This window comes from Mauremys reevesii, linkage group 9, assembly GCF_016161935.1.
Source record: "Mauremys reevesii isolate NIE-2019 linkage group 9, ASM1616193v1, whole genome shotgun sequence".
Lineage (NCBI taxonomy): Eukaryota > Metazoa > Chordata > Testudines > Geoemydidae > Mauremys > Mauremys reevesii.
Genome location: NC_052631.1, coordinates 1,267,214 through 1,289,933, shown reverse-complemented (window position 1 = coordinate 1,289,933; position 22,720 = coordinate 1,267,214). Strand labels below are relative to the sequence as shown.

General features: G+C 63.2%; 1 protein-coding gene across 2 annotated transcripts; it reads right to left on the bottom strand.

Annotated features, from left to right (window-relative positions):
• Positions 1–1,515: 1,515 nt before the first annotated feature.
• Positions 1,516–21,969, bottom strand: TMEM44 (transmembrane protein 44). Of its 2 annotated transcripts, none has more exons than XM_039486885.1 (10): positions 21,813–21,969; positions 19,180–19,306; positions 16,263–16,356; positions 15,412–15,581; positions 13,224–13,310; positions 11,965–12,135; positions 11,560–11,706; positions 10,856–10,960; positions 10,326–10,565; positions 1,516–5,174 (listed from the first exon to the last, which is right to left on the bottom strand). In XM_039486885.1, exons 1-10 carry the CDS (start codon positions 21,929–21,931, stop codon positions 4,995–4,997), a joined length of 1,440 nt encoding a protein of 479 aa, XP_039342819.1. In that variant the 5' UTR covers positions 21,932–21,969; the 3' UTR covers positions 1,516–4,994. The 2 variants fall into 2 exon arrangements, with proteins under 2 accessions (XP_039342819.1, XP_039342820.1); XM_039486886.1 differs by having other exon boundaries at positions 10,326–10,484.
• Between the last annotated feature and the right edge of the window lie 751 nt (positions 21,970–22,720).

Genomic DNA, 22,720 nt, shown 5'->3' with positions numbered 1-22,720 from the left:
TGACTGCTCTGGTGCGTGCACACACCCGACAGGGCCCAGGCCTGGGCGAATGGGAGCCAGGAATTCCACCTCAGCCCGGCTCCAGCCAGGCCCCAGGGGAACTGCCCTCCACACAAGGCCTGTGCCGATGAGCACTGGGCCTGTCCCCGGGCGAGGCAGGGGGGTCTCCGAATGGGCGAGGGATGTGAAACCGGGGTTCCAGCCCCAGTCCATCCAGTGACGTCCATCACCCCCTCTCACCGCTTCCCAGGGGGGAGGGATGCCTGGGGGGGCACCTCCTCAGGAGCAGCAGGAGCCTCACCACACCCCCGGCAGGTCCCAGCCCCAGTGCTGGCCCCAAGAGGCTTTGCCTTTGGCTAGCTCCAAGGACAGGAGCTCCACAGGCAGAGCGTAACCAGCATGAGCACCCTGCAGTACAGAGCTCACCCGCCAGCTACCCACATGGAAGCACCACACGTGGCTGAGCGGGTCCAGGCACCCCTTTGCTGGCCTGGGATATGCACCCAACGGTGCCACGAACTAACGCCCGCTCTCGGGGCTGGAATCCATCCCGGGCAGAGCCAGGAGGGGCTGCATCCCCCATCGGCCGGGGGGCGAGGTCGCTGCACCCCAGGCGCAAGTTATATCACTTCCACAAAGCCTGATCCTGTCTGTGATGTACAGTAACTAGGCCGAGGGCAGGAGGCAGCCAGCTGGGGGCCAGGGCCCGGGCGAGACAAAGAACTGCATTGTGTCACCACTTACATAATGCCGCCTGTGGCAGGGGAGCTGGCGGATCCAGACCGTGCGTCGCAGCAGCGTGCCTGTCACGGGCTGAGGGTTGCTACATAACAGCACCACACCAAGCAGGACTTTTCCCCTTGAAAAACACTGCACAGTGAATCCGCCCCTTAATCTCCACCAGCACCTCTGGCCACGGCTTCGGCTCACCAACCAAGGCTGGTGGAGGCAGGCACGGGAGCGGGAGGAGTCGTGGCTGCAGGCGGGCAGACAGGGGCAGACATTCCGGTTATGCCAGATGCTGACAGACAGGGACACCCCAACTGATGCTGAATATCGTAAAGCCCCTCACCCCTTCAGCAGGGCCGGCTTTAGGGTGATTCCCGATTCCCAGGGGTTGGGCCTGGCGCCTAAGAGGGCCCCGCACCCTCCGCCGAAGTGCCGCCGGAAACAGCGGCAACCGATTGAGCTGCTGCCGAACTGCCGCGGCTATCTTCGGCGGCAGCTCAATTGCTGCGGCATTTCGGCGGCAGCTCTTTCAAATTGGACCCCGCACATCCTAAAGCCCGTCAGCCCATGGGTTGTGACCCCCGGGGCTCACAAACGACAAGGCACTGAATGTTTTATTAATTGAAAGCAAAGAAAATCTTGCAGCCCCACTCCCTGCCCAGCCTGACCCTTCAAGGCCCCATAGTGCCCCTCCCCCAGCAGCCCCGATATCACAGCCAGTCTTTGCTCAGTTTTACAGTAAAGGTCTGTGCAAGGGCAGACACTTTTTGACCCCTTGTTCTCATACACATACTCTGCTTGCCGATTTTCAACCAAGTGCCCCCCTGGTTTGCACCCTGGAGCCGGCAGAGGAGAACCAGCTCTCCTTGCACTGCAGGATGGAGGCAGATCCTGCTGAAGCTGAACACACTGGCTCAGAGATGCTGGACCCAAACCCAAGTTGCTGGGACCAACAGGTGACGTGTGTGATGCAGGAGGCCAGACTGGGTGATCTAATGGTCCCTTCTGGTCTTAAACGCCATGAATCAGTGAAACGGCAAAAACATGAGCAGAAGTGCAACCCCACCACCCCACCCTGCAAATCCAGCTCCTCCCCAGGCCCGCCTAAGCCCAGCTATTCCCATCCGGGGCCCAGCAATGCCAGGTTCCAATTGTTCGACGCAGCAGAGCGGCTGGGGTGGGGGGTGTCCTAGAGACCACCAGACCCATCATGCACACAATCACTGCAGGCCAGCAGGGCACATGAACACACTTCACTGCCACTGCCCCAGTGCGTAGCCTCTGCCCCCAGGGCACAGCGCTGCTGGGCCAGGGACCCCCCGGAGGCCAGCAGGATTACTTGTGGGTGCAGGAAGCAGGATTTGCCCCGTCTGTGTTGTTCAAACATCCATTCACTATCTCCCCTTCCCTGTCCCCGTGTATGAGCTGGAGGCCGCACGGTAACAGGATACGTGCCTGCGAGACACGGGATCTGGGCTCTGCACCAGAGTCTTCCAAGGCACCTCTCTTTGCCCATCTCCCGCTGGGCCAAAGACCTGCCTACATCCTGGCAGGGTTCTGCAGCGCAAGCAGTTCACGTGTGCCTGGTGCTTTGAGATTCTCGGTGAGAAGACACCAGGGACGTGCAAAGTATCATGAATACGACTGCTCACTACATACCCCCCTGAAGGCAGCAGAGCCCATCTGCCCCCTTGCACAACATGTGAGATCACTTGCTCCAGGGTTTCTCCTGGCATATCTGCTTTGGACACGACTGAGGCAGCCCTCCCCAGGCGCAGACTTGCACGCTCATATTTTATTGTGCATTATCTGAATAGGAAAAGGCAATACAGCAGAAGAATTTCCTTTCCCCTGGGTTTCCAGTCTTTGCATTGTCTGGATTTCTGAGCTTTACTACCAGGCAATTAATCTCCAGCCATTAGAAATATTAATGTGGAGGTTTCTTATCAGTGCCGGCTCGGGAATGTTTTGCTGTTCTGGGCCAAGGGAGCGTCTGACCCAGCGCAGGTCACAGCCACTTGCTCCCTGAACAATTGCTGTGTGTTCGCTGCCCTAGGCAGCTGCCAGATGGGTCACCTACCTGGAGGGGGGCAGCGCCAGCCAGGCTGGGGGCTGCGAGATCAGAGCGGGAGCGACAGAAAGCCAGACACTCTAGGCAGATGTCGTCTTCTCGCCTGTGCTGCGTTCCCAGAAGCCAGGGGTGAGGGCAGCTCAGTGTCCTAGGAATGCACAGCAAGGCCACCCTCCTGTTTGCTGTAGCTCATCGGGCCTAGTGCTCGGGCCTGGGCTCAGGGCATGGCTGGCTGTGGGCGGCGGTGCAGAGCAGAGGGGTTCCAGCTTTGCCAGGGAACAGAGCGGAGCTGAGAGGGACTCTGGGGTCTATAGGTGCTGCTCTAAGACCCAATAGCATGACAGAAAAGGAAAGCCTTTCCCACCCACACCTGCCTGGGCCTGCTCCCACCAGCCAAAGCGAGCCCAGCATTGCCCCTCTGCCCCAGCACCCTTTCCCAGAGCTCCTGCCCTCTAGCAGAGCTGGCTCCACGTTCACACAGGGCGGGACACACCACCCTGCTGTTTGCTGCAGTGTGGGACCTCACATCTCCCAGCTGCACCCCCGCCTCGCCGCACGCAGCACACACAGCCGCTGCTGCCAGTTTTTCACACCATCCTCTCGGGTCACAACAGCGCCCGCACCCCACTCCCTCTGACGTTCAGCCCTCGCAGCTATCCCTGGGGCGCATCCCGCTGGCCAGCTGCGATCTCACTCCCAGCAGCTTCGCTGCACTAGGAGCGGCTCGAAAAGGTGCAAAGGGGGCCTGCGGCTCGACCAAGCAGTTTCAGACACCAGTGATCTGCGTGTGGGGGCACTGTGATACCAAGAGCCCGGAGCATGCGGGGGGCCCCCGAGGTGACAGAGCACCCCGACTGGCCAAGGAAAGGGGGATTCCAACCCTGCTTCCCCGTGCAGCTCTTTCCAAGGGCTCCCGGACTGCCCTGCCCAGGCCGAAGCCAGCACAGCTGCGGTAGTGGGAGTGTGACCCCCCGCCCAGCTGACACAGCTGGGTCAGCAACCGCCCTCGTGCAGGTAACGCAGGAACAGCAGCGCTCCAGCATGCCAGGAGCGGGCGTGAGCCAGCGTCACTCTGCCTGGCCAGCCACACCAGCAAACCGTCTGGCCAGAATCCGGCCAGTTACAAGCAGATAAAGGGAGGCCTGGGGGCCACATACACCATTAGCGCCGGCAGCCTGTGCTTCCCCTGCTCACGCCAGCCAGGACGCGGGCTGCTGAGTCTGAAGCTGCTGTTTGAGAGGAGCCCCACGCAGATGCCCAGGCCAGGCCGTAGGGCTCCCCACTGTCAGTCCAAGTGGTGGGGCTGAACCTGAGGAGAGCTGCCAGAAGCCCGCTCTGGAAGTAATGGAGAAGCACTGCAAGGCCGGTCAGCTACCCTCGCGGTCAAACACCGGCACCTTGTTTCTCCTCTGAATGTCTCCTGGGACTGGCAGCTCTGAAGTCCCAGCTCTGGCCAGGGAGACGGACGTGCTCCTGTTACTGTCCTGTCAGGGCACATTCCCCCTCCGGCACCAACGGGGCCCGGCTCAGAGGAAGCACACAGCCACAGCAGGGGCGCTTGTGAGACGTGCGTCCCTGCAGCTCGGGGAGCAGGGCTGGGAGCCCTGTTCAATGGGCTGCGGCCAACCCAACGGTGCCAGGGTGGGGAAACTGCCCCCCGCCCCGAGATCAGTTATACTCACTGGGCAATGGGCGCGGTTCAGCCCTGATTAGTGCAGACACAGCAGCAGCCCCGGTGAGGTGCACTCAGTGTAAGCCCCCCCATTTTAACAGGGCCTGGGGTGGGCTGCCCCAGCGTCACGGAGAGTCTCTGGCAAAGGAACGCTGACCATGGGGCTCTTCTGCCATTCCCCACCCCCAGTGCATGCGGCCAGAGGAACAGGCCCATGGCCAATTCACCCCAGGCCATTCCGAGCCCCAGCTGTGTTTTCAGCTCCTTGGGGCGGTTTGCAGACAGAGTTTGTTTGCGTGGCCTTCAGGTTGCTCCAACCCAGTGCAGAAGCAGCCGCCCTGCACAAAGCTGCAGCAGGATCAGGGAAGTACACGGGTGAGATTTGAGCTACATCTGCATCTACTCCCTGCCCTGTGCAAACGAGCGGCACCCCTGGGTCTGTCCCACAGTACTGCTGTAACCTGGACCTTCCAGGGATCTTCTACAGAGGATCTTTCTTCTGCTGGTTTTTCGAGTTCCCTGCTATGATTTCTCTGCCCAGGGGGCGTCATTATCACAGTGTCTCAGTGCAGCTGCGGTTTGTTTGAGGGCGTTCACGTCGAACCCAAAGCCTGCGTTCAGCACTGAGTTGCTGCCGGGCTGGAGGTTCGGTGCCTCGGTGCCGTTTCTGTTCCACTGAATATTCATGTCACCGAAGTCCCACTGTGAAGAGAAAGGATTTCGGGTTACAGGGACAAGCCAGGTCTGTAGCATCAGAGCTCCTGCAGAAGTGGGGTTTGTGCTCCACTGGACGCAGACTGGCCACACGGGAGCTGCTCAGGCCAGCTTTACGGGGGGGAAAACATCTGAATTCAAACTTCATCTGAAAATAGAAATTGTCACAAAATTCTCATTTAAAAAAAATTTTCAACCAAACTCCACATGGAAACCTTTTTGGGGTAGGTTTTTCATTCCCTCCTTTTCTCCTTCCCCCTCCCACTGCAAGCGGGAAAATGAAAAAAAAAAGAGGGAAAAGGGGGAAACAAACTGAGAAAGAACATTTTTTAAATCAAACATTTTCAATAAACATTTTAATGAAGAAATGCGGAATGAAAGGAAAAGCCGCCCGCCAGATCCCAGCAGGGTGAAAACTCTCCAGAAACTCTCAGTGGTTTTTAACCAGCTCTGGCCATTACTGCTCAGTTAATAACCAGAGACTGATCTCAACTCAGGTGACTATCGAGGGCTGCTAACCTGAGAAACCTCAGCCAACTTTTACTTCAAGGGACAATGGATCTTGCTGTGAGAAGAGCTCAGTATGAGGCTCACTGCACTGTCTGTGCCGTTGCCAGAAGTACCCGGCCGACGCTCTCTCCAGTGCAGCTCTGAGCCCCGATGAGTAACAGTTTGTCACTCTGAACCTAACCTATTGTCAAGAGATAACAATAGTGAGTGGTCCAGAACCAGCTGCTCATCCCCTGGGAGTTTTCCTGGCACTCCCGGCAGGTAATCAGGGTACACTCTTGTGCCACACAGGCCATCTGACTGGTCAACACAGTTCCGGCTCAGTATTACTGACCTTGGAAATACCTGCAGACATCAACAGAAGGGCTTTCAGCCATTCTGGAGTCAGGAACGTTTTCTGCATTGTACCCACACCTGTGCAGAACGAGGCCCACTGGATTCCAGGCAGTATTTACCTCTTTAGCCCCTTGTATAACTAGCCAGTGGATCTACAGGCCCACCCAGCTGATGGATTGAAGTCCACCATTTAAAGCCATTGCTTCAGAAAGGGCTTGAGGCAATGCTGTGTGATGGCACTAGATGCCAATTCATGCTGTCACGGAGTCCCCGGGCGATGCTCTGGAACTGCTCCCCACCAAGCCAGTCAGGACTTCGGGGAGCCTCCTCTCCCTTGGAGCAGACTTGTTCAGGGCAAGAAGCTCACATGGCTTCACCTCCTGGGTCTCTCCTTGGAGCATTCAGCATCCTCTGCTCCTCCGTGCGCTTCCCACAGCGAGTCCACCCGGCGGGGTCCTGGGGGGCCACAGGGTCCTGCCCCCCCACTTTGCAGTCAGACGTGACTCTCAGCCAGCCAGTAAAACAGAGGTTTATTCAATGACAGGAACAGGGTCTAACACAGAGCTTGTAGGTACCGCGAACCGGACCCCTCGGCCGGGTCCATTCTGGGGGGCAGTAAGCCAGACACCCACATCTGCCCTCACTCCTCCCCAGCCAGCTCCAGACTGAAACCCCCTCCAGCCCCTCCTCTCTGCTCAGCTCCTTTCCCGGGCCAGGAGGTCACCTGACCTCTTTGTCTCCAACACCTTCAGTTGGCACCTTTGCAGAGGAGGGGCCCAGGCCATCAGTTGCTAGGAGACAGAGTGTCAGGCATTTAGGTGCACTGGCCCTTTGTTCTGCAGCAATCACACCCCCTTCTCCCACCACCTAGATAGTAAGAACTGCAGAGGGGACACTGAGGCACCAACACAGTATTCAGAGAAAACATTCAGAACATTCCCAGTTTGTCACACATGCCCACCCTGAATGGCCCAGGTGTACTGAGCCCTCCAGCACTTAGGCAGAGCAACTCAATGCACCTCCCTTGTCACACAGAGCGGGTCTGCACTGGGGGGAGACACGGGGTAGCCGTGATAAAGTGCACTAACAGCCCGCACACCCAGGTCACTCACCGCACTGCGGACCCACGTGGCTTCCCACAATGCAGCAGGGATCACCCTCAGAGGGCAGAGCAGGGAGAAAAGTGGCAATATTTAGTCCTCAAGCTCCACCCACAACTCCTATGGCTCGATGTGGCACATACGGGACCTGGGATCCCACAGGTCAGTGTGAACTCCCTTTCTGCCTGTTCATTGTGAGGGGGCACCTGCCTGCTCACGCCACACGGCCTGTGCCCCAGATCTGTCCTGGGGGGACGGACAGCGCAAGCCCTGCTTGACCCCTCCGCCAGCTGTGAGAGTGGAGGGAGGGGACTGACCACGCGATTCACACCAGCTGCTCCCAGCACTAGAGCTGGACGCCCCTCTCCTCCCCAGCCCCTGAGCTATCTCCTTCCCAGGACCAGAGGGGCAGAATTTCTTCCCTCTGCCCCACAGGAGATGTCTCTCTTGCTATAAAACTGCGAAGCCACAAGACGAACCTGGCGCTGGCTGCAGCACCACATGGCTGATACGTGCCAGCCCAGGGGGATACTGGCTTTCTGGAGTCCAGGGCCGTTTGGAGTTTATCATCATTGTTACTTTATCTCCAGTCAGTGAAAGCCAGTTTGGAGGTGGGGTAACTTCCTTCAGGGGAGATTAGATGACTTCTCTCCTCTTTGACCTCAACTAGTTCTGTGACCTAAAAACGACACTGGGCTGGAGATCATGGGGGAGACTCTACTCTTGTGCAACAGTGTAAATCCAGAGTAGCTCCACTAAGGGCCAGTGGAGTCCCTTCAGATTTACACTAGCGGGCCTGAGAGCAGAATCTCTCCCTGGGACTGCACTAAGGACAAAGCAAGCACATGATGTTTCTCTAATTTATGAGTGATTATTTCCTGCCCTGCAATCTGGCCTCTTTCTGGGGCTTGTGATGTCTCATGCATCTAAACCAAGAGACTTCAGTTGTAATGATTCATGGATTTAAAGTGAAAGAAGCTTGGCAGACATGGGTGTCCCTGGAGTGCTGGTCCCGGCCTCCCCCGCGCGGGCCCAGCGCAAAGCAAAGTGACAGTTCTCCACACCTGTTCTGAGTTTAAGGCCTCCCAATACTTTTGCTGCAGAAGAAAACCAAAGCTCAAGAAAAGAGTTGGACCAGAGCAGCCCTGACCCAGCAGCCCAGCCCACATCCCTTCTCTTGACGCCTCGCTCGGGCACCTAGCCAAGGTGGAGATTGCCACATGGGCACATTCACAAGCTGCTTTTGAGAGCAGGAAAGCTGCAGTGAGCAGAGAAATACGGGGACTTCTTATTTTCGAAATAAAGGCAAAGAGAGCGGGTGAGTGAATGTGCAAAGTGAGCCAGGGGTAAGAACGACTGCAAGGAAAACACGATTTCACAAGGTGTGTGAGACACTGCCACAGAAACACAATCCAGTCTGGCCAAACAAACGCAGGAGCCATTTCAGTGTGGGATGTGCAAGGGCGCAGCACGCCAGCAAAGGCTGCATGGGTCTGTCAAGTAGCCACACGCTCCAGCCAGGGCCGTAACTTGGAAATACTGCCCCTAGCCACCAAGAGCATTGCAGCCGCTTTGGGCTCAAACACGGAGTGACTGTCAAACCGCGTTCAGCCTATGGAAATGGAGCGCAAAGCAGCCACCTCACCCCAATCACCGAAGAGATTCTTTCTAGTGTGCAGTGCGGCTCCTACTGGAACCAGTTACCAAGTGCAGGTGTTTAAAAAAACCAGAAATGAAACAAAACAAACTTTATAGAATCAAAATGTGTCTTTGTTTGTCCCCGTCGATGTGGTAACGGTGCTGGTCCCGTGCAAGGCAGAAGGGGCTTTGACCTGCTGTGATCTCCTGCCATAAACCCATTTGTTCCCACAGAGACGCCTGCTGAAACGCCAGGGGCATGGTAAGAAACGCCAGCATCAGACAGGAATCGCTCTGAACACCAGGCTGGGAAAGCCAGGCCAGCACGGAGCACAGGGAGTAGTGCTGGCAGAGGTTTTCTGCACTCCCCGTTCTGTCAGGCTGAGGGGCAGTAAGGAAGTGGGCCATCCATCTGCCGGTCTCTCAAGGAGCAAACACTGCCCCGTTTCCACAGGAGGGGAGAGCCCCAGAGCCCAGGGGGCTGGCGGCTTGTAACAATGGCACAGGAGTGCTCAGCATTCCCATTTATGTTCTGGAACAGAATGGTCCCATTTTTAGAACTACATAAAATAGTCCAATATTTGCTCCCCCGCCCTCCCTCGTGCACGTAGGTTGTCCAACTCTTGGGATCCTAACACTGTGGGCCGAATTCTCCCTTCAGAGGGCCGGCACTGCTCCAGGGCAAGCTGCATGCACGTAGCTCAGGACAGAAATCGCCCCAACGACCGCGACAGGCTTTGCAGAGTTTCTATGAAACATCTCGCAGTTTGACAGCAGCAGCTGAGTCCATGCACAAATCTCTTACTGGGGAGGAGCAAAGCAGGCCCAGGAGGAGCTGGCATTTCCCCAGAACTGCGCATCGGTTAGAACTTTTGAAAGAAAAGGTTGCCCGAGTTTTTAACCTGGCCCAAACAACATATTTTCCCAGCCCCGTTCTTGGAACCAGCCGAACCATCTTGGGTGAAATCTTCAAAATACAATTCAGCCTGAGGCAGCCCCCAGCCTGGGACTTTCAGCTCAGACAGTGACAGTTTGACAAAGGTTGAAGCAACTGAAACCAGGGTCTTCTCCTGGGAGATGAGGCCGAGTTTAATACGGGGCGACGCACCCAGCCCTGCCTACGACGCAGTAGCTACATGCTGAGCTCCGTTTCAGTCCACATCAGCCCTGCTAGCTCCTGCTAATGGCAAGCAGCACTTTGCCTGAGTGGGAACTGCCCTGGCCCTCCGGCCCGGCCCTCGGCAGTCAGCGAGGCAGAGATGGAGAAGGGCCCTCCCGCAGCCCTGGAAGGGGCGTCTGTGTGTGTGTGTGTGAGGGGAGCTGCCTTCTTGTGACTGGACCCTATCACGTGCCAATTAGCCAGGATGCTCTGGGGACTCAGCCTGCACTGGGAGTGCTCTCACTGCCGCACACACACCTGGGTGGGATGGTCCCTGGCCTGGGGCTAGCAGGCTCTGTGCTCCGTGCACCAGTGAAGGCAAAGCAGGCCGAGTTCAAGGCAAGAGGCTGGGGTTAGCGCAGGATCCAGTGCAGACGACCAGCGGTAGCCACCTACCTCGAGCTCGGAGCTAATGGAGGAGACGTACGAGGAGCTGGAGGGGGAGAGCTTGGCGTGGATGACCTGGACTGGAGGGCAGGCAGGGGGCTCCGGCAGAGCGGGGTCGGCAGCACTCGTCTGTCCATCTCCCGGCAGCCTCACTGCACCATGGCCAGCCTGGACGTAGCAGGGAGCAGGATTTACCAATGTACAATCAAGGGGCACAGCAGGAGGACCAGAAACCCCTGGAGGAGAGGCCTGTGTGGGGAGAACACGGGGGGCAGAGGGTTGGGTGGCAGACCCCACTGCTTACGGGGGCAGGGCTCCCCAAAGCTGCAGACCGATGAGCCCCCAGTCACCCCAGAACGGGCGTGTGCACACACAGAGCCCGGCTCAGCTTCTCTCACTGGCTGGCCCCGCAGCCTGCTGCGATCCTGGCCAGCCTCACTTCCCCCCGCAGCTCGGCTCTGTGCTGCTGTCAGCCCACCCAGCGCCCCAGCTGTTCTCCTGCCAGCCCACCCAGCGCCCCAGCTGTTCTCCTGCCTCACCTGCTGCACCCGCTCGATGGTGAGATCCAGGCAGCGGCCGACGGCAGCCCCCTCGTGGAGCGACTTGGGCGCTGGGAACATGCTCAGCGGCAGCCAGTTGGGGGCCTTGGAGAGAGGGGGGGCAGTGAGCGAGCAAATCCCAACACGCACTGGGAACGGCAGGGCTGAGCTCTTCAATGGAGGCCGGAGCAACGGCCCGTCCCTCCCTCCCACTGCGGCTCTGTACAACTAGCAGAGCGTCACTGCCGGCTCCACGAAGAACCAGAGCAGCTGGGGGCTCCTGGGCCGCAGGGCAGAGGGAGAGGAAGGGTGGTGGGGAGCAGGCGCAGGGGATACCCTCAAGGGGCTGTCAGCGTGGGCTGTGCAGCCCCCCAAAGGGGGTGGGAGGAAGGAGCTGGGAGCCAGCTCTGCACAGAGGAGAGCAGGGCCCCGGATCAGGCTGCGTCCCGGGCAGCGACGTAGCAGGATGCTGGGGTACGAGGGCCAAAGTCAAACCCAAGGGGCACAAAAACCTCAGCAGGCTCCCAACCGCCTGCGGGCAGCACAGGAGCGAACTCTGCAGCGGGCACAGCCGTCCCTGCAAGGGCCTCGCGCCTCGGCAAGGCACCGGGGGGTGGGACCCTGCCCCCGGCCGTCTCCCCGTGCAGGGCGAGTGGCAGCTCCCAGTGCAGGGCAGGGGAGAACCCCGAGGCAAGAGGAGAAACCTTTTCCTCTTCCGTTCCCTTCGGCTCCTCCTCCTCCTCCTCTGCCTGTGCCAGCAGCGCCCACGCAGCCGGGGTCTCTGTTGCCTCAGCCACAAGGCCCAGCCGCTGGCTCATCTGGCTTTTCATCAAGCAGGACAGACAGGCGATCTGAGCTCCCAGAGTTAAGGAAGTGACGGCGTCTCAGGGTAACACCGGCCCCACCTCAGCCCCACAACATGGCTGCCTGGAAGGGAACTAAACAGCACTGGCTCAGGGACAATGCCCAGCCCACACTACCGAGCCCGTCAGACCCAGGGGCCTAACCGCTGCAGCCTGCGTCGTGCCCTGGAGCTGAGGGGTGCTCAGTCCCTCGGCCGCCGTGCCAAACCCACCGTGCCAGCCCGTGGAGCCGGGGGGGAAGGATACAGCCACGTCGAGCGCAGCAGAGCCCAGGGAGAGCAGGAGCCAGGGCATGGCTCTCACAAAGTACGCGGGCCGCTGGTCGTGAGTCACAATGGCTGTTGCATACAGGACGCTGGCCAGGGCCGAGGAGATGCTGGCCCAGTGCTGGGTCACTGGAGACAGCCTCCCTCTGCACTGCAGAAAGCAGGGGAAGGTCAGAATGGCTCCCTGAATCAGCGCGAGCCGTTCCCCCCGCCCTGTGGGGCACCCATGGCAGCAAGGCCAGTCCCTGCTTCGCCGGGCAGCACCCTGCAGTAGATACAGCGCAGTGCACTCAGCAGTGGAAGCACAGCGACTGCCCATAGCTGTCTGCAGGCTGGGAGCTGCCATCTGCTGGCCTGGCCTTCCCTGCCGCCCGGTCCGTGTCCTGGGCCACAGGTATCTGCCTCTGCAGCGAGACGGGAACAGCCCAATACCATTGTCTGTGCAAACACGCAGACACGGGGTCAGGTGTACTGCCTCCTTCTATGCCACCACCCTGCTGCCACGCTCCACGCCCCCACGGGCCTTATTGACCTGGGATCTGAGCCCAAGGCAAAGGACACATGTAAACCCCTCGGTCTGGTCCCCAAGGGAGCAGCCCGGTCGTTCCCGGATCTCGTTGCTGTTGCAGCAGGGGCAGAACAAACCCTGGGTTAGGGAGAGCGAGGCCCGCCAGGCAGCAGCAGGGACCGCGGCCCAGCCCTGAGCCTGCAAACACTCCCACCCGAGCAGGCCCATGGACACAACAGGTCGGAGCAGACAGACAGACTGGGGGAGCAGGGGGGACAGGGTGCGGGATAAGAATCCCTGGGCCTCGTGAAGCATCGGGCGACGGCCCCAGGGCAGGCGTGAGCGCTGAGGAGACGTGGCAGGCTGGGAAGGGAGGCCCGGGCAGGGGGAAGACAGGGTGGGACTCACCCTGGCACATGGGCACTCGGGGAGCGGCTGTCCAAGGAGACCGTGCCATGCCCCAGCGTGCCGGGAGGGGCCACAAGACCCACATCTCCACTGGCCCAGGGCCCCGTTGCACCAGGGCAAGAGGCCCCGCGGGGCCGTGGCTGCAGCCCTGCGCCGTGGCTGGGGCGACACACCTGTTTGGAGCTAGCTCGCAGGCTGTGCACACCTGCTGTCCCCAGGCCACGGAGCCACGTGCACTGCACGGCCACCAGGACCCCCACCCTAGGCAGGGCTCCCAGCAGGGCAGCGGCTCGGCGTTACCGAGCTCCGGCCAGCCCCCTTACCGCTCCAGACAGCGCAGGGATCCTGGCCGTGAAGGCGACGAGCGCAGCGAGCATCCCCAGAGCAAAGCCCAGCACTTCCGTATTCTCCTGCGGGACGGGAGGATGAGAAATCCTGAGCCACTGGGAGCCACCAGGGCCCACCCCGCTGCGCGCCAGAGGGGCCCCGCCAGGCACTGCATGTCGCCCCCATGTGTTAATCTGCCCGGACACGCTGTCAGATCCTGCACAGCACCTGCCTTCCCGCGACTGCTGGACCCACCATGGCACCCGCTCTCGAGGGCTGGGGCTCTGGGGCCACCAGGCAGCCTGGGAATGCCGGGCCTAGTGTCTGCTGTGCACAATGGGGCACACCTGCCCCTGCGTCGCTAGGGGCCCTCCGGATCCCCACAGCTTCGCCCTTCGGTAGCAGCGTCGCTTCCCAGAACGACGGGGGCTAGAGACAGAAAATCCGATGGGCCCGTCCGGCGCCCAGCCAGCCGACACGCACGGCCGCGCGACTGGCCCTGTCCCCACGCGTGTCTGAACGCGACGCGCTGGCACACCCCGTTCCTTCCAGCGCAGACAAGCCCCTGGGCCTGGCAGAGCCCCCCCCTGCCCTGGCCTCCAGGGTCACCTTGGCTACAAAGTAACATGAAGCAAAGGGGCTTCAGAGAGTGCACGGTGATCACCCTGCCTGGCCGCCCGGAGAGCCCAGGGCAGAGACCCTCCCACGGCCATTCCTGCACCCAGAACCTCTGGCTGAGCTCCAGCAGAGCTGCTAGAACCCAGCCCTGGCGAGTGGTGCCGGGTGCTAGCAATCTGCCCCGGGCTCCCAGTCCCTCTCCGTCCAGCCGCAGCCTTTGGGGTCTGTTCCCTGCCAGGCCGGCTCCCAATTGCCAGGCTCCATCTGGGTTTAAACAGGGACAGCCCCAGTCCCTCGCTGGGGCCTTCCTAACGAACCCAGCGGCCACAAGCGTGGGGCCGCGTCTCTTAGGGATCCCGTTTCCCTGGTGGAATTTTCACGGTCAGCGGTGAGAATAAAAGTGCCACGGTGGGCTGGGGGGCACGGGCTGGGGGCTGCCCCTCAGAGGGCATGGGGGCAAAGGACTGCCCCTCATGGAGAGTGGGGGCCGGGGGCTGCTTCCCACAGGCAGTGGGGGCCGCGGGGCTGCCCCTCGCGGAGGGTGGGGGCCGCGGGGCTGCCCCTCACAGGCGGTGGGGGCCGTGGGGCTGCCCCTCACAGGTGGTGGGGGCCGTGGGGCTGTCCCCGACCGGGGAGCAGGGAGCAGGATGAGACAGTGCTGGGGACTGAAGGCAGGGACCTGGCAGCCCTGCTCCTCACCTGCACAGAGGGCCCCAGGGCCCTGCACTGCTCCTGGCAGGTCCTCTGCTCAGGGCTCGCCCACACCGCCTTAGTCCCCGCGCACCAGAGCTCCTTACACCAAAGCACTGAGCAGTGCTGGGTACGAGCTGAGCTCACAGGTCACGTCTGAGCAGCGGCGTATTTGCCCAGCATGGCCCCATACTGCCAAGCTGTCCAGCCCACGGAGGGGAGCGCGGGAAACCCAGCGGGGCTCCTGCAGTAACTGCCCCCAGAGGAATCCCGGCTCCACCACTGACTCACTGGGAGCTCCTGGGCAAGTGACGTCCCCAGTGAGTTAGTGTCTGCAAAGCCCTTTGGGAAGGTAACTGGTGAGTGTGAGCAGATCCCAGCGTGGGGCCCAGTGATCCAGACACCCGCAGGCCTCTGAGGGGGCGCATCCCTAGGAGCGGCTGCGAGGGGAGCAGGGGGAGGGCACCAAGCCAGGGGAATGGACAGAGAATACAGGACAAGGAGCAAAATGGCAGAACCACAGGCCCCCAAGTCCTTTCAAAGCGAGCTGGAGAAACCCTGGGCAGCCCTGGGAGGGGACGGCCCCAGGCAGCCCTGGGAGGGGACGGCCCCAGACTGGCTGGGCACACGCCAGAGGCCACGGGGACTTTCGCAGCTCTGATGTCTGTGAGCCTAATGGCCTCTAACTTCAGCGGGTGAAACCACTCCCCAGGGCCGGCGCCCCGACGCAGCTCCTGGCCGGGGCTCCCTCAGGCAGGCTCCCCCCGGCCCCAGCAGGCTCAGCGAGGGGGTGCACCGAAGAGCTGCTGCTGGGAGCTTTGCCCTGGCTGGATCCCTGCCAGCCCAGAGGGACACAGGCAGTGGGAGCTGCGTTACCTGAAGCGCCGTCCCCAGCAGTCTCCTCTGGGCGCCGTGGAACTCCTCGGGGGAGGATGAGGTGGCCATCGCCAGGACGTACCAGCCAGGGCCCGTGCACAGGGGCAGAGCGAGCGCAAGGAGGCTGCTCCTCACCTGTCTCCTCCTCCTCTTCCTCCTGCCGGGCGGAGCTGTGCAGGACACAGAGTCTCAGCCGGGAGGCACAGCGAGAGCCTGTCGGGGAACCGGCCCCGCACTGCAAGCGCCAGCCGAAAGCTCAGCGTCGAGACCGGGTCCTCGGCAGCACCGGCCTCTGCTGCTGGAGAACATCTCCCCAAAACAGGACCCTCATCCCCCAAGGGCTCGCCTGCCCCCGGGTCACTGGCTGCGCTGGGAGTGGGGGCGCCACCCTGACCATCTCCCAGCCCTCTATTAGCCCTGCCAATCCCCGCTCCTAGGCAGCACCCAGCCCTCTCCTCCACCCCTCAGCAACCAGCCCACCCCCTCACTCCCCCAGCACTGAGACTTCCCCCCAGACAGCACCCAACCCTCGCCCTCCACCCCCCAGCAACCAGCCTCCCTGAGCCCAGCCTCCACCCCCAATCACCCAGCCCCCAAACCCCTGCCCAGCCCCCACCCCCTCAGCATCCAGCCTTCCAAGACAGGCCCCTCCCGAAATCCCCCTCCCAGTCGCATGCTTCTCACCACTCATCCCCCCAGCCCTCGGTGTGGCCTGGAATGCATTCAGCCCTGTAGCATGCTGGGCCCCCCAGCACACCTGTATGCATCTAGTCTTGGGAGGGGCCAGGTTATCCCCTGGGGTTCCGCCCCGCCCCCGCCATTCAGGACAGGGTGACCCGCCAGGCACGTACCTGGTGCGGGTCTGGGGTCGGACGCACAGACAGGAAAGAGAGTCAGCAGGAAGTGAATGATGTCGACAGCAGCCATGTACGCCCCTGTGAAGACCTGCGGAGAGACCAATCGGCTCAGAGCCACGATCGCAGGATGGGGAAACGCTTTATGGACGGTGAGGACCAGTCTCTCAACAGCCCTGAGAGGACGATATCAGCCTCCTTCTGTGCATGGCCCTGGCACGGAGAGGTGAACAGCCTTGGCCCAGGTCACATAGCCAGCAGGTGTCAGAGCCGGGAAAGAGCAGATGGGTCCCCACTTCCGGTCCCCAGCTCTCAGCACAGATCTCTGTGGCAGCCTCCGGGTGACCCCAGCGCTCCCTGGGCCTCCCCCTGACCAACAGCGTCTGTAGCCTCCTCATGGGCCATGGCAGAGCAATGGGGCAGACAGCTCCCGCAGCAGGCTCTGGAGCTGAACTAAACCCTGCCCGTGTAGCGGACACCCGGCGCCCCGGGGAGAGCCAGCAGCTGACTGTAAGGGCGGACGAAGGCCTGGCATGGTGACCTGCTCACGGCTGCGGTGGCTCTCCTGAGCTACGGTGCTTGGAGTTCTGTCACTCCCAGCCTGGCCGACAGCCCCTGGTGCCGAACGTCACCCCAGTGGGCTCCAAAGCTCCCAGGCCAGGCAGGGGCATGACACAGAGTTCAGATTTTACTCCGGATAAGCCAGTGAAGCGCAGAGTATCCGGCTTCTCGGCCCCTGCTGCAGACAGCCTCTTGGCCACAGCACACCAGAGTCTGGTCCAACGCCCCCCAGAGTGCCCTGCACCACCCCAAGAACTCCCAGCGAGATGAACTCCCGCAGCCGTGTCAGACGGGGTCAGGGACTCGTCCCGGCCCCAGGAACCTGCCTGGAGAATTTAAGCACAAAAGGAATTTTTTCAAACAGCTTCTGAACCCTCTGCCCCAGTGGCTGGTGGCAGTGCTGCTCCAAGCGTCCCCGTGCTCAGGCACAGACAGTGCCGGATGTGTAACACAGGGCCCGCCTGCCCCAGCAAGCCCGGCTGTGAAAACCTACAGGGGCCGTTCCTTCTGAGCAACAGCCCAGGGACTGGAAGTGGGCTGGGAGAGGGGGATAACTGCCCTGCAGGGCAGCGCCCCGAGGTGTTCTCCCCCCTCAGCAATGGGGCTGGCCTGCCGTGCTCGCCCGTTTCTCACATTCACACTCAGCTCAGGAAGCACACGGCGTGCAGCCCCCTTTTCGGGGCAGGTCAAGGCACAGCCGCTCCAGCTCTGACGTGCCTCCTTCCCCTGCAGCCGCGGGGGGTCCGTGTGTCCACACACACAGCCCATCTGCACACCCGGCTCTGGGAATTGGGCGCACAAGGCAGGGCCTGCGGCGCCCCCATGTGGGAGATGAGAACATCGCGCACGTTTTCACTAACTGGGTTTGAGAATCCCACCACTGGTTAAACCAGAGCAACGGCCCACACAGCCCCGCCGATTCGAGCCGAACTAAAGGCAACAGCACTCCTGGGTCCCCCCATCCCGCCTGCCCCATGCACTTGGGGAAGGGGCTGCTGGCTGAGCCAGAGGGGCAGAACTCAGCGTGCTCACAGAACGAATGGCATCTCCCCAGGCCAGATACACTGGGATGGTCTGTCTGGGAGGGACAAGGACTGGGTGTCTCCTTGTGTCTCTTTCTAATGCAGCTATCGCGGCCTCTGGGGGTACGTCTACACAGCAATTGCACACCCACGGCCAGCAGACTGGGGCTAAGGGGCTGTTTAACTGCAGGGTAGATGTTCGGTCTCCAGCACAAGCCCTCGGACCCTGCAAGCGGGGGGTGTCCCAGAGCCCGAACATGGACCCTGCAATTCTACAGCCCTGTGGCCAGAGCCTGAGTCGGCCGGCCCGGGCCAGCCGTGGGCGTCTGCCTGCAGTGCGGACATACCCCGAGCGCCAGCCATGAATGCTGGGAGTGACCAATCGCCCTGCGCTGAGGAGACACCGGCAGTGAGGGAGGCTGGGCCCAGGGCCCTCCCAGACCGGCTCTGGCTGTTCATGACTCCACTGGGGAAGCAGCTGTTACTCTGTCAGCCCCGAGGAACAAGACAAACAGGGTGGGGAGTGTGAGCCTCACCCTACCTCTGCCTCCAGGCTCCAGTGACTCAGCCAGGGAGACGCCTGCCCCGGAACGACTGCTCCGGGTCAAGGGGAAGAAGGTGCAGCAGAGTGGCACCGAGGCTTAAAGAGCCATATCATCAGTGGGGGACCGAGGCCCCCTTTTTCGTGGGGCAGGGACCCTTGCCCAGGTACTGCCCCACTCCCTGCCACCGTTCCCCCCAGAGGTGTCTCTGTGGGGCCAGGCCTGGCTGGGCAGGGCAGGGCAGGGCAACGCACACGGCCCCCAGCGCAGTTTACAAGGGAAAGGCAGCTGGGCCGAGTCTGCGTTATCCTCTCCCCGGAGTCCCCTCCTCAGCAGGGGGACCCTGAGGCAGCCGTGGCTGGGGCGAAGGGGGGGGCTTGTGTCAGAGTTGGCTGCCTGCATGGCGGGGGGGCTGCCAAGGATCGGAGCTTCATTTGGATCTGTGCTGGCCTCCTGGGATTGCGGTCACCTCAGGGGAGGCGGGGCGGGGTCTCATGGTGGGGGGACCGTGGCATCTGGTGGAACAAAGGGACAGAACTCAGCCCGGGAATCCGCCCCCTCCAGCCCTCGGGCACGGCACCCAGGAACTGCAGGGCCAGCTGTGCCTGGCCAGGGCTGAGGGGTTTGGGGCAGCACTCGCTGGGATGGGAGCGCCACCACCTGTGCCCATGGCCACAGCCCTAGCCAACGTCCTGCACTGGCCGCAGGGGCTGGGCTGGGGGCTGACCCATGCCCAACCTCCAGGATCTGCAGGCCTCCGCGGGGGCAGGCCGGACGTCTCCCGCGTACCTGGATGGCGAGCTGCTGGGCGAGGAGTGCCCCGATCGTGTTGCACATGCTGCCCACAAAGCTGTAAACGATGCAGAGCACCGACACCTCCTGCCAGTCCTTCCTCCTGCAGCGGGCACGGACCAGCCTGGGAGGGACACAGAGGGAGAGGGATCAGAGCAGGGGAGCGCTGCCCTTTCACCAGGGGCTGGGGTTCTCAGTCCAGCTTTATCGGCTAGGATGAGGCACAGGCTGAGCTACTTACCGGTGCCCAGGGTCCCCCAGGACACCCCAGTACGTGGGGGAGTCAGTCAGCGCTTGCCCCTTCAGTGGGGTCGCAGGACATGCTACTAACTAGCAACGCCAGGCCCCCCGGCCCGGGGTGCTCTCTGCCTTGCCCCTGGGCTGCTCCAGTAACCACACAGCCAGTGGCCCTAGCACTAGGTCTGTGCCGGGGTGGCCAGGGCCGCTCACTTCCCCTCCCTGGGCCGCAGCCCCCCACGTGGGGGCCAAGGCTCAGCCGTGAGCTGCTGCAGAGCAAACTCAACACACCTCAGGGGAGGGGTGAATTCCAGACGGTGCTGAGCACCCACCTCTGGGCATCGGGCCCCTTCAAAGCACCCCAGAGGGGTCCCCCAGATCACTCGTCCTTGCTGGAGGCCCTGTCCCAGTGACACTGAGCCCCCACTCGGTCCCAGGTTGTGTGTTCCCCCGTCTCAAGCTGTCCTGAGCATCCCCTTCCCAGCCAGCGCACAGGCCCAGCCCCCGAGGCAGCCCCAGGGAACTCCCTGCACCCACGCAGTGGAGCAGCCAGTGCCATCTCTGTGCCAGCCTCGCCCCGAAGGGAGGGCAGGAGAGGCTCTGGAGCGGATGGCACCGCTGCTTTGTTGAGCTCCTCCCCAGCGGTAACCGTCGCCATCGGTCACCAGGCCCAGGAGGGAGACCAGTGGGCGCAGGCTGGGTGCTGACACACTGGGGAATGGGCTTGGGGCCACGGGTGGCAGCTACAGGGCAGAGCTGCCTCCAGCACCTGGGAGCTCCAGGCTGTGCAGCCGGTGGGGGGAGGTTTATTGTTCCCCTTTCCCCGGAGCGCAGCTTGCAGTGCAGCCGACCCTACAGGTAACGGCTCTCTGAGCACCCGGAACGCCCCCCCAGGCTTTCACACGGGGCGAGCCAGGGGCCTGCAGAGCCCGAGGCCCCCACCTATCGTCTGAGCTCCGTGGGGTCATTATGGACACTGCAACTTCAGGCCAGCCTGAAACTCCTCCCCTAGGGTGACCAGATGTCCCGATTTTATAGGGACAGTCCCGATTTTGGGGTCTTTTTCTTATATAGGCTCCTATTACCCCCCCCCATCCCCGTCCCGATTTTTCACGCTTGCTGTCTGGTCACTCTATCCTCGGCAGAAGGGCGTGGGGGAGGGACAGGAAGAGGGGTGTGGGGGCTGGGGAGAGGGGCGCGGGGCAGACCCGAGGCCAGGGAGAGGGGCACGGGCAGGGCAGAGGGACGTGGGGCAGAGAGGCGCGGGGAGGGGAGCAGACCCGAGGCTGGGGAGAGGGGTGCAGGGCAGAGGGGGCCCAAGGCCGGGCAGACCCGAGGCCAGGGAGAGGGGTGCGGGGCCGGGCAGACCCGAACCGGGGGAGAGGGACGCAGGCAGGGAAGAGGGGCCCAACCCGAGGCCAGGGAGAGGGGCGCGGGCGGGGGACGGAGGAGCACGGAGCCGGGCAGGCCCGAGGCCAGGGAGAGGGGCACGGAGCCGAGCAGACCCGAGGCGGGGGAGAGGGGCGCGTGGCCGGGCAGGCCAGAGACCGGGCAGAGGGCGCGGGGCCAGGAGAGGGGCGCGGGCCGGGCAGGCCAGAGGCTGGGAGAGCGGGGCGCGGGGCCGGGCAGACCCGAGGCCGGGGAGAGGGGCGCGGGCCAGGAGAGGGGCGGGGCCGGGCAGGCCAGAGGCTGGGAGAGGGGCACGGGCCGGGCAGACCCGAGGCCGGGAGAGGGGCGCGGGCCAGGGAGGAGGCCGGGCAGGAGGCGCGGGGCCGGGCAGGCCCGAGGCGGGGAGGGGGCCGGGCCGGCCCGCGGCCGGGCGGAGGGGCGCGGGGCCGGGCAGACCCGCGGCGGGGAGAGGGCCGGGCAGGCCCGAGGCCGGGCGGAGGGGCGGCAGACCCGAGGCCGGGCGGAGGGGCGCGGGCAGGCCCGAGGCCGGGCAGAGGGGCGGGGCCGGGCAGGCCCGAGGCCGGGCAGAGGGCAGGCCCGAGGCCAGGCAGAGGCGGGGACAGAGGCGGGGCCGAGCAGGCCCGAGGCGGGGAGAGGGGCCGGGCAGACCCGAGGCCGGGCGGAGGGGCGCGGGGCCGGGCAGACCCGAGGCGGGGGAGAGAGGCGCGGGGCCGGGCCGACCCGAGGCCGGGCGGAGGGGCGGGGGGCCGGGCGGGGCCGGGCCGGCCCGAGGCGGGGGGGAGGGGCGCGGGGCCGGGCAGGCCCGAGGCCGGGCGGAGGGGCCGGGCAGGCCAGAGGCCGGGCGGAGGGGCGCGGGCGGGGGACAGAGGGGCGTGGGGCTAGGAGAGGGGCGCGGGGCCGAGCAGGCCCGAGGCGGGGGAGAGGGGCGCGGGGCCGGGCAGACCCGAGGCCGGGCGGAGGGGCGCGGGGCCGGGCGCACTCACAGCCCGTGGGCGGCCATCCAGAGCAGCGCGGCCAGGCCCCCCAGCGCGGCGGAGGCGCAGGCTCTGTCCCGGGCCAGGCAGGCGGCCAGGTGCCCCCAGCTCCCGGCGGCGGCTCCCATCGCAGCCCCGTCGCTGGCCGGAGCCCGCCGAGCAGCCGCCCGGGGCATGGCCGGGGCAGGGCGCAGCCGGCTCCGCTCCCAGCCGGGCCACACGCCCCTAGCGGGGAAGCCGCGAGAGGCGCCGCGTCCCGGGCCCGGTCCGGGACAGACACGCGCCCCCCGTGGCCAGGCCGTGCCAGGGCCCGTGTCCCCCACCTGCTGTCCCGTGTCCGGTGCTCGGCTTGTGGGCTCTGGGGGCGGGGGCTGGCTGTACAGCGCCGAGCACCAGCGACCTGCTGCAGCTGGGGCTCTTGGCTGCTACCCTGCATGGCCACAGGCCAGCACAGAGCGAGCTCATCTCAGCTCAGGTCTGCTCCTGCCCTGGGGCTGAGGGCCCTGTTTCTCTGTCTGGGTTTCTCTATCACACCTGTCACTGTAGTACCTGACGGAGCCCCAGAAAGCTGCACAAAGCCCGTGATGGCACCTCCTCCATGCTGCTCCGTGGGCTCTTTTTCTGCAAGCCCATGGGAACGGGGCACCCAGCCCCTGGCAGGAGCTGGCTCTAAAGCAGTGGTCCCCAACCTTTTCCATGGGGTGGGCGCCGGACGACTAGTCGCCGAGGACCGTGGCCGCCAGACAAGCAGCTGCCGAAATGCCGCTATGAAGTGGCAACGTCGAGAGGCATCGCCACCAGAATGCCACCGTGAAGGAGCATTATCAAGAGGCGTCGCTGCTGAAATGCCGCTGAAATTTGGCGGGATTTCGGCAATAGTGCTTCTTGACGTTGCCACTTCTCGGCGGCATTTTGGC